At 56.0% G+C, this 10,836-nt stretch overlaps 1 protein-coding gene across 5 annotated transcripts in view; it reads left to right on the forward strand.

The window, feature by feature from the left end:
* asap1b (ArfGAP with SH3 domain, ankyrin repeat and PH domain 1b) overlaps nt 1–9,743 on the forward strand; it is a 37,344-nt gene extending 27,601 nt beyond the window's left edge. For 2 of the 5 annotated variants that reach the window (XM_086020066.1, XM_086020070.1), the window contains 15 exons: nt 122–303; nt 953–1,086; nt 1,368–1,459; nt 1,611–1,797; nt 1,999–2,084; nt 2,839–2,954; nt 3,044–3,111; nt 3,233–3,340; nt 3,419–3,647; nt 5,771–5,938; nt 6,963–7,041; nt 7,395–7,459; nt 7,546–8,096; nt 8,510–8,632; nt 8,715–9,743. In XM_086020066.1, coding sequence (XP_085876192.1) covers nt 122–303; nt 953–1,086; nt 1,368–1,459; nt 1,611–1,797; nt 1,999–2,084; nt 2,839–2,954; nt 3,044–3,111; nt 3,233–3,340; nt 3,419–3,647; nt 5,771–5,938; nt 6,963–7,041; nt 7,395–7,459; nt 7,546–8,096; nt 8,510–8,632; nt 8,715–8,789 — 2,263 coding nt within the window. In that variant the 3' untranslated portion in view covers nt 8,790–9,743. Of the gene's footprint in view, nt 1–121; nt 304–952; nt 1,087–1,367; nt 1,460–1,610; nt 1,798–1,998; nt 2,085–2,838; nt 2,955–3,043; nt 3,112–3,232; nt 3,341–3,418; nt 3,648–4,905; nt 4,975–5,770; nt 5,939–6,962; nt 7,042–7,394; nt 7,460–7,545; nt 8,097–8,509; nt 8,633–8,714 lie in introns of all 5 variants that reach the window. The other 3 variants (XM_086020071.1, XM_086020067.1, XM_086020068.1) reach the window with 3 other exon arrangements.
* Nucleotides 9,744–10,836: the final 1,093 nt, after the last annotated feature.

Consider the following 10,836-nt stretch of genomic DNA (forward strand, 5'->3'; position numbering starts at 1 on the left):
TATCGAGTGCCGACAGGCGGCAATTTGGACAGTTGCACGTCCACGGAGAGCGGATGAGCGCGTATTTGTGCTGGAATGCCTTTTTGTGGCCTAACTGAGCGCCGCTCTGCTCGCCGCGCAGATGGATCTCGGTGCTGACCAACAGCAAGGAGGAGGCCCTGAACATGGCCTTCCGCGGCGAGCAGAGCGGAGGCGGCGGCGGCGGCGGCGGCGAGGACGGCCTGGAGGACCTCACCAAAGCCATCATCGAGGACGTGCTGCGCATGCCCGGCAACGAGCTGTGCTGCGACTGTGGCGCGGCAGGTAAAACTCTCGCGCGCGTCCTCCTGCTCGCGCTTGCGTCACGCCGTTACATAAGTCAAGGCGTGCAGCGCAGCCAAATGGCATCGTTTGCCTCGTCGGCGTAATCTCCGGGCTGCAATGAGAGGCGATTTTTGGCCTCCGCCCGCGGCTTTGAGCAGCCGTTCCTTCACCGGGCGCAACCGCCGTCTCACATCTGGACACGGTCGCTGCCCTGCCCGCGCGTGTGACTCACCGCTTTCCGTTTCTTATTTGGGGAACATCTCTGATGTTCGCTCCCTCCCTCCCTCCCTCCCTCCCTCTCTCTCGCTCTGCGCGCACACTGCAAGATGAGCTCCAAAGCGCTGAGCTGTCCTTTTTCAAATGTCCCACATGGCATCAAAACATCAGCAGTCGGTCACTGCGGTAGGAAAGGGCGCCCCCCCACCCCCCAAAAAAAGAAGTACGTGACAACTAGAGGTGTGCAATGGACAAAAAATCCTATCCCGATGCAATTCATTTATGTCCCAGTAAGGATATATATCCCGATGTCGTATGTTTTTTTGACCTTGTCTTTGCGTCCTTATAAAATGCACCACACTACAACATGATTGGAATATCCAGTGGGCAACTAAGAGGCATTGTGCGACGTGCGTGTGTGTCTGGCCGGTAGATCCCAAATGGCTGTCCACCAACTTGGGCATCCTGACGTGCATCGAGTGCTCCGGCATCCACCGAGAGATGGGCGTGCACATCTCCCGCATCCAGTCCATGGAGCTGGACAAACTGGGCACCTCGGAACTCTTGGTAGGTCCGTCCGTCCGTCCGTCCTTCCGTATATTTTAAAATGACATCAAGTTTCCTGGATGTTTTTTTGTTCCAATTGATAAATGTAGCATTTATCTGGAAGGAAAATTGCATATTCCTTGAGCGCCAAGGTTGCCTTCCCTAAAAAATAAAAAACAAATCACCTTCCAGACTCCAAAATATCCTTCGGTCCAATACAAATAACGAATGCAACAGGCTGACCATAACGACATGACTTTGTAGTTTGTAAACGTCAGCGTGACCTCCTTCGTCTTTGTCAGCTGGCCAAGAACGTTGGGAACAGTAGCTTCAACGAGATCATGGAAGGCAACCTGCCGTCCCCTTCGCCCAAGCCGGGCCCCTCCAGCGACATGTGAGTACGCGCGCCGGCGGGACGCCCGCGACATGGCCACCCGCGACATGGCCACCCGCGACATGGCCACCCGCCACATGGCCACCTGCCACATGGCCACCCGCCACATGGCCACCGGTGCCGCCGCCAACGCTCTTGTCGCCCCCGCCAGGACGGTGAGGAAGGAGTTCATCAACGCCAAGTACGTGGACCACAAGTACGCCCGCAAGACGTGCTCGTCGGCGGCGGCCAAGATGACGGAGCTGCACGAGGCGGTGCGCGCCCGCGACCTGCTGGCCCTGCTGCAGGTCTACGCCGAGGGCGTGGAGCTCATGGAGCCGCTGCCCGAGGCCGGCCCGGTCAGTCGCCACGCGCCGCCCGACTCACGCCGCGCGCTCTTTGACCTGACGCCTCCCGGCCCGTTTCAAGTGACATTTCTGGCCAGCCCCGTATGCTAGCCTTGCTAGCGGCACTCCTTCAAAGGGGCCGCGGAGTCAGCGGCTCGGTCAAGACCGGCAGACTGACACGCCCGCTGCCGCTGTGTTTGTCGCCCCCCGCAGGAAGCCGGAGAGACGGCGCTGCACTACTCGGTCCGGACGGCCGACCAGACCTCGCTGCACCTGGTGGACTTCCTGGTGCAAAACAGGTACAATCGCGGGAGAAAGCAGCGGATCGTCGTGCTCGCGCTCGGCGGCCTTTCCGCATGCCAACGCGGCGTTTTGCTCCGTCGGCTTGTGGCGCGTTTCAACTGAGCGTGGGCCGGAATGACAAGAACAATCCCAATGTCACCCCGTTGCAATTACTGCTCAAAAGTATATGACAGTGTCGTTTGGAATGACACAAAATCCACTGCCCGAAATCTTATTGAAATTTGACTCGCTGGGAAAAAAAAGCGATGTTTTCCACGGGTCCCGAACCACAAGTGTGCGAGGATGCGCAGTGACATGAAATATTTGGCTTTTATTTTCAAAGAAAAGATCAAATGGTCCAAAAATGAACCTGTCCCATGTGAAGTGGAAAGAATTCCATCCAGTCGCAAAGAAATGCAGCACCGTGCGGCTCAACAACGCAAACACATACTTGAATTGCTTGCGGAAAGCGAGCGTACGCAATCCGGGTTCAAACGCCTTCGAGCAGCGGTTGATTGAACAGCTTGCAAGATTCGGAACATGCTTTTTCTTTCCTCTTCGACGCAAAGGAAAAGAAACCATTGAGGATGTAAATTTGTCCTCGGCGCAGTCCAAAGACGTCGCTAGCGCTCCCGATCAGATTTTTGTTGCAAAAAGGCTGATGATGGGCCTATGAGTGTTTTTTGCCCATTCGGCATCACTTGGTCTGACTGGCTGAATGCGTGCGTGCGTGCGTGCGCGCGCGCGCGCTTGTGTCTTTTTGTCCGGCAGCGGTAATCTGGACAAGCAGACGGAGTGGGGCAACACGGCCCTCCATTACTGCTGCATGTACGAGAAGCCCGAGTGCCTCAAGCTGCTCCTCAGGGGCAAACCGGCCACCGACGTCGGTGAGTCCGCCCGCCCCCTCCCCCCCGTCCAGTCGAGCCTCGCCCGACTAACCGCGGGGCCCCGTGTCAAATCCCCCCCCACCCCCCAGCCAATCAGAACGGGGAGTCGGCGCTGGACGTTGCCAGGCGACTGAGGAACGTGCCGTGCGAGGAGGCGGTGAGTCTTTGCACACTTTTCACTTGTTGACGCCCACCTTGGAGGCTTGACCGTCCGAAAAAAAAGTTTTTGTCCGTTCCGATGCACGTCTTTGACGGAGGGCCTCCGTTTTGCTCGTCAGCTGGTGCAGGCGGCCGAGGGCAAGTTCAACCCTCACATCCACGTGGAGTACGAGTGGAGCCTGCGGCTGGAGGAGATGGACGAGAGCGACGACGACCTGGACGACAAGGTGCGCGCGTCCGCCGGCGTCGGCGACGTCGGTGACGGCCGTGACGTCGGTGACGGCGTGTGGCGTGTGCTCCCGCAGCCCAGTCCCATCAAGAAGGACCGCTCGCCGCGGCCGCAGAGCTTCTGCCACTCGTCCAGCCTGTCGCCGCACGACAAGCTGTCGCTGCCGGGCTTCATCAGCCAGCGCGACAAGCAGCAGCGGCTCTCCTACAGCGCCTTCACCAACCAGATGTACAGCGCCTCCACCGACCTCACGTCCTCGCCCGTCGCCGACGGCCCGCCGCTGCCGCCCAGGAACCAGGGCAAAGGTTGGCATCGCCGCCGCCGCCGCTCATTTCAGCCACTTTTCTTTTTTCGCTCCGAGACATCAATACGAAGCGTTGACCACCATCTGTAACGCGGACGCGCACTCGCGTTGGGAATAATAGCGGCGCTTGGAGGTGTAACCGACTTGAGAACCAGAGAGTGTCATCGCCTCACTGGTAGATATCAGGAAATATCAGGCGGCGGTGTTTGTTGGTTAGCGTCCGCTCAGTTTTCACCGGCAGGCTAACTGACATGAAAGCCACCGAAAAACAAGCAATTGTTGAAGAAGGAAAGGCTCCGGCATTCTGCCAGACCTCCGAGATGTCCCAAGATTAGCTTCCGTTATCACTGTGCTGTCAGGTCGTGAAAAGGCGCCTTGACCAAAATATCAAGCTTAGGCTGGGTTAAGTTAGCCAAGCTGGGGTTAGTTAAGACATCAACTGCGGACATGGAAATATTCTGGTGAGCTAGGCTAAGCTCGCTTATCTCCGCTTTGTTCTGTTAGTTAACATCTGTGGGTGAAAAACAAGCAATTGTGAAGCTCCGAGAAGAGCAGCCGGAGGCGTTGCTGAGTGGAGTCTATCGACCTTTTTAAGCGCAGCGCGACTGCCCTGAATGCGGAATTGTGCACCCAATACGAGGCCTCCGGAGCCCAGGGGGCGCCGTTCGTGCGGAACGGCCACACTCGTCACTCACTCACTTGTTTCTCGCTGCACTCAAGATGTGTGACGGACGCGTGCCGAATGTTGTGACACTACTCGGAATTAAAAAGAGTCAACGTGAGAAAAATAACATTTTTTGCAGTGAACATTTCCAGAGATTTCATTGGCAAATGAATCCATAAAATGTGCTAAAAAAAAAAAAATTGGAAATAGTGAAAAGAAGTCAAACGATCGCCTCGGGCACTTTTCCCAGTGCAGCTTCAATGTGGAATTTTCAAGCGTGCAAATTGAGCCGCCTTCAAGTGAAATGGTCGCCGGGCGTGTTATTTTTGTGACTTTCTAAACGTGGACGTGATGGCAACAAGAGTGGCCGTCCGCTCGCAGCGGCCAAGCGAGCGCGGCCGGCGGCAAGCTGACTCTTTGCTTTGTTTTTGCGGCGCGCGCGAAGGAGCAGCGGCAGCGGCAGCTCCTTTGGCTCTGGCCTTTGACTCCAAAATCCAAAAAGATGCAAAGTTGCTCTCCCACGCGCCTCCTCCTCATCTCGCTCTCTTTTTTTCTTTCTCTTCTTTTCCCCCTTTCTCCTTTTTGATTCTTTCAGCTCCACACTTGGCATTCCTCGGCTCTCATTCGCACTACGCCACACTGGCTGGCACTCGACCATACATCCGTGAATATCCTCATTTGACTTCCGCCCGCCCGCCCGCCCGCTCGCCCTCACCCTCGCCGCCACCGCTTGGCCACGTTCGCGGCTCCCCGAACCGAAATGCCGGCGGAGATGATGAAATTGGAGCTGTGAACGCGCGCCTCGGCCGCTCGCTCTCTCTGGCTGAGCTCTCTGGTCGCCGCTCTCTTCCCACTTGACCGCGAGATGCGCAAACGATACATTTGCAGCTCCGACTTGGGAATTTGTCCGCATTTCAACAACAGGGAGCGCTTTGTGCACGGTGTCACTCATCTCATCTCATCTCACCTCAACTCGACTCAACTCAACGGACTTGACGAGCAGCAGCTTGGCCCAAAAGAGGCGTCAAGCGGTTGAACGCAAACTTAGGTTGGCTTTAGCACGCCGAACTAGCTTAATGCTACCGTGAATGGAAAATGCCATCGATATGCGAACAGCGGATGTTTGAAGGGGAAAAATTGAAATGGCTCGCGGGCAGTTCATGGCGTGAGAACAGGAGGATGATCACGTTCATGACGTCAACGGTTGAAATGGATCTCTTTACGACGCCAAACTTATCATGCTAAAATGAGCGTCAAGCTAGTCTTGTTGCGTCGACGTGCTCGTCTTGAAAAGGTGACGCGGCGCTTGCCGGCCAAACCGGTCTCTTTGCCATTTCTCTGCTCTTCCTCTTGCTCATGATCTTCATCTCCTTCTTGAACTTGTGAAGTGGGGAGGGCGGGTGGGGGCGGTGTCTCCCAAGGTGCTGACGTGTTGTGTGTGCGTGTTGTCGCTCCTCCAGCTGCTCCGGCCGCCGCCTCGCCTGCACTCACGGCGGGAGGCAGCGCCACCCTGTCCAAGAAGAGGCCGCCGCCCCCGCCGCCCGGCCACAAACGCACCCTGTCGGACCCGCCCGGCCCGCTCTGCCACGGCAGAGGGGGCCCGTCCGGGGGCGAGACGCAAGCACACGGTACCCTATAGGACCGCACTTTGACACCGCGCCCCAACAAATAGGCTTCGGCCCGCGCTCGTGACGTCGAATCGGCTTGCCCTCTTCAAACCCGGGCAAAAGACAGGAAAAAAAACTGATGGCCAGTCGTCCATCATTATTTTATTAGGGCCGTCAGAATCGACCATTCTATCAGCGAATTGAATAATCGCATTGCTCTTTGTCAACTCGTTTTTGTTTTGGGATTTATGATGATTTATCATGAAAGAAACCCAAATAAACAACACTTGCGCAATGGGGTGACACCACCCCATAAAAGCCTTCTTGGCTTCCGATCGATGCCAACGACGCGCGACGTCGTCTGCGCGACAGCTGCGATTAAGCCTGATTTGGGTTGCCCACGAAACGGACTTATTCTGGATGATCGTTCCGTCGCCGGTCGGGTCCGTCGCATTTGTCGAAAGATGAGCAAAAACGTCGATCCACTAGTTTTACAAAGTAAAAGCCGCTGTGTGCAAATGTCTCATTTTGGAAAAAAAACAAAAAAAACACACAAAGATAAACCGGTCTGCTTTTGCGAAGGACCCGAGAAAGTGAGATTCTGAGGATTTGGACACTTTGTAAACGATGAATCGATTACCAGGACAGCTATCGATGAACTGTTGCAAGCAAGCTAGTGGCACTCGCGGTGCTGCCGACGTCCTTGCGCGCCGCCTTCTCGCGGACGGACGTCTCTCTTGGCGCGAGAGCCTGCGTCGCGACCTCCCTCCGGCAGGATTCGGCTTTCCCCGGTGGAAAGCCAGCAAACGCCGCTCAAAGTCGAGCGCTGAAATGCTAAAGCTAACTGTTAGGAGGCGCACGGGAAGCTCAGCCAGTTGACCGCCCCTCCCCCTCCCTCCCTCCCTCCCTCTCCATCCCATGATTCCGTTTTGTCATCCCGGCACGTTGGGCGCTTTGAACTTTGTGTGAGGTCAAGAGCAAGCGTGTGGCGGCCGTGCGTAACGTGTGTGTCGTGTGTTTGTGGCCGCGCTTGGCGACGCTCTAGGAAGCGACTCCACGCCGCCTCCCGTCAACAAGATGTCGCCCGTCTCCAACAAGTTTGAAGGCATCCCTCAGCAGCAGAGGTGAGACGCGCCCACTCAGCGTTAGCCGCGCCCTTTCCAATCTGTCCTTGGGTGGGTCAAACGAGGGTTTCGGAGACGCTTTCCGATTGGCGCTCGAGTTGAGCTTTCCGGGCCCGAAGACGGGCTTGGCCTTTCCAAGTCAAGCTGAGCTCCGTCCTCCGGCAGGGCTTCAAGAGGCCCTTTGTAAGTCGGGTGGGGCGGGGTTCCAGCCTGCGCCGCTTGGCTTGCAAATCAGCAAGGCGTAGCCTTTCAAAGTGGCTCTTTGGTGTACCTCGCGGGGACTCTGCAATGAGCGTTGACTGAAGCTGTGATTGTCATTTGTCCTCAACACAAAAACAACCAAATCCTCGCAGTACCACTTCCAGCAACACAAAGTCCACGCTTGGTCCGAGGGTTCTTCCCAAACTACCTCAGAAAGGTGGGCTTTCTCATTTGGATCGTCGTCGTCGTCGTCGTCGTCGTCGTCGTCGTCGTCGTTCTAACTTTTGCGCGCGTTTGTTGCAGTGGCGCTGCGCAAGATCGACACCATCCACCACCCCTCCGTGGACAAAGCCGGCCTCCCCCCGGAGGTCTTCCAGAAGTCCCCGCCGGGGACGGACGCCCCGCAGAAGGCGGCGGCCCCCGAGCGGCCGCAGCCCGCCGAGCCGCCGCCCAAGCCGCAGCCGGCCGAGCTGCCGCCCAAGCCCGGGGAACTCCCGCCCAAGCCGCAGCTCTCCGACCTGCCGCCCAAGCCGCAGCTGGGCGACCTGCCGCCCAAGCCGCAGCTCAAGGACCTGCCGCCCAAGCCCCACCTGGCCGACGCGCCGCCCAGGCCGGGGCCGGCCGAGGCGGCCCCGCGCCCGCCGGCCGACGCCTTGCTCAGGCCCCAGACGCAGCCGCCGCCGCCGCCGCAGCCGCAGCAGCCGCAGCCGCCGCAGCCGCAGCCGCCGGACTCGCCCTCGCCCGACCGGCCGCCGCCGCCGCAGCAGCAGCAGCAGCAGGGCGCCGATGACGCCGACGGGACCCCGCCCGGCGCCTCGGAGACCCCCGTGCCCCTCCCCAGGAAAATCAACGCGGTATGCTGTGGTCGCGGCATCGGTTTGCTTTGAATGTTTGCCACTTTTAAAATCCCCAATCTTTCCCAAACGTTCAAATCGCATGTTTGCTTGACTTGAATCGCATTTTGCTGCTTTCCAAAATGGATGAAATTCAATTTGTTCCACACGCAGCACTCCATAATCACAGCGTGGGGGGGCAAAAAAGATTGGTGTCAGCTTCTGAAAACGAAACTTTGAAGTGACATGCCAGCGCGTCGTGACGCTGCTTCACTTTTTCCACCCCCCAACATGGCTTACATCCGTTTCCTCCTTCATCAATTAAGAAAGAAACATGGCAATGAAATGAAAGGCAACATTGTGTTCGGGAAGGGAGGGCGGCTGACAAAGCCAAGCAATTGATGGGAGCGGGCGCGTTTGCGTTTGCGTTTCAGGGGAAGAGCAAGGCGCGGCGCGTCAAGACCATCTACGACTGCCAGGCCGACAACGACGACGAGCTGACCTTTGCGGAGGGCGAGGTCATCGTGGTGACGGGCGAGGAGGACCAGGAGTGGTGGGTGAGTGCACCGGCGGCGCCGCTGCGGCTTTGCCCCCGCAGCAGGACGGCCGCCGGCTGACGCCGGTCTTTTGTCCTTGCAGATCGGTCACATCGAGGGCGAGCCGGAGCGCAAGGGCGTCTTCCCCATGTCCTTCGTGCACATCCTCAGCGACTGACGGCCAAAACCAAGCCCGGCCTTCTTTGCGCTACCGCACTCAAGCGAACGTCAAAAAAGACGGCAAAGCCTCGACCGTGCTGTACAAAGAATGTGCGTATCCCCCCCGCTATTATCTTCAAGCCCCCCCATCCCACCCCCCAGGTATTCGAAAGCGGCTCCCTCCAGCACTTAGCTTTGTGTAAACGCTGTGTGTATATACAGTACCTTTGTAAATAGATGGATGCGCGTGTCTGCTGTACAGACAATGTTTTACTGTCCAGACTATGGCGCATTTTGATCCCAATTGCGCAAGACCACCGAAACCCTCCCGCTTGCTTTGTGTGTACGCGTGTTGTTTTGCGGCGGGCAAAACGCGGCGCTGCCGCACCACCGAAAAGCAAAGCAAAGCTCCGTCTCGCCTTAGTTGATCAATTCCGCATTTGAAAACGTTTGGCATTTTGAATGCGCCGAATTTCACGCCATTCATGCCAAGACGATCCATTTGCAGTTGGCAAAGTGAGAGCTTGCGCTTCAGCCTGTCGGCTTTTGTCTGTGGTGTGGCAGCAGGCCGCTTGCTGCCGCGCCCGCCTCGACTTGATCCCCCCCCAGCCTCGTGCACGACTGGAACGCTCCAAGAGCCCCTCGAGAGACCCCCAAGCCGCTATCATCATCCCCAGTATTATTATTAAGAAGCAGTATTTAACGAAACGGACAAAAAAAAAAAAAGGGACGTGTCAGCGATGAAGTGTTGAGTCATTTTCTTCCCCAAGTGGTGTTGATGGCGTCGAAAAGAAGACGGGCGGGCGACGAGCTTTTTCGTCGGGCGCTCGTACGTGAAAATGAGAAGCCCAAAGATGAGTTTGATGTTGTCGCCTGCTCCTCACTCACGTGCAGTTTATCCCTCCCGCTGTTCAGGAACAAAAAAAACAAACAAAAAACCACCTGTTGTATCATTAAAGTGCTGTACTTCAAATCTCGCAAGCTTTACTCCCTTTCTGCACTTTGACTTTGTTCCCACCGCTCAACAAAAATCAAACCAAACTAGACAAAAATGAAGTGGCCCACATGCAAATCAGGCGGACATTCAAGTCAAGTATAACAAAATGCATAAACCACAATGACATGACAACCTCGAATATTGTACTTTCTAAAAACATCGTCATGACATAATGAGAGGCAAACCGCTCAAGACATTGCGCGGCTCCTTCTGGTGGGCAGCAAAACACCTTGACGCTTCTTTTGGGAACAAGTGCTGGGCCCGGGCTCAAATTTGCAAAAAAAAAAAAACCAAAAAAATCATCCGAACGGCATCTCAGATCTTGAAAAGTCGGATCACTCGTACCTGAAGGCACCGCCGTGCGCCTTATCAGTTTGCCGCCGCTCAAGAGTGTTCGCAAGCCCGTGGCTCAGTCTCAGAATTTCTTTCACAGTTAAGACACTCGCGCATTTTCATTCATTGCCACTTTGTGTGCACGTCTGCCTTGCTTCAAGTCCTACTTTCAGGCCATAATAGCAAGGACAACAGACCAATGCAAATGTCATGTCAAGATTTCTTAAACTTGTGGTCAGTCACTTGAGTTTTATGGCGAAACGCCATCGACTACTGCAAACGCTCGTGGCCCACTGAAATGCACCTCTTGCATAACGCCGAAGACAAGCTGCTTCAGATCAAGCGCGAGTTGCACAATTGACGCGCGTTGCCCTTCAGACTCTGCAGAGGCCAACGGAACTACGCTTTCCACATTCACAACAGCAGCAGTTGTGGCAGCTCAGAAAGGAGACGACGGTCGATGTTGCCGGCTGCTAGTGTGACAACGCAAAATGGCCGCCGCACTCTGGTGTATTGCAACATGAGGCGCCCTCCAGTGGCATTAAAATAAACTGTCGCAAAAGAAACTCAAACACCAAAACGCACTTTGTTTCCATGGGAAAGGCATCTTAAGAAATAGGAGGGAAAAAACTAAAAATCCTCTGTATCCCAATAGCCATTCGTTGTAAAAAGTGGAAAAGCAATCTACCAGAACCACACTTGACATTTCAAATCAAACAGAACTTCCAAGACAAAC

The sequence above is a fragment of the Filicampus tigris genome, chromosome 21 (genome assembly GCF_054856515.1).
Source record: "Filicampus tigris isolate MCC_2025a chromosome 21, RoL_Ftig_1.0, whole genome shotgun sequence".
NCBI lineage: Eukaryota > Metazoa > Chordata > Actinopteri > Syngnathiformes > Syngnathidae > Filicampus > Filicampus tigris.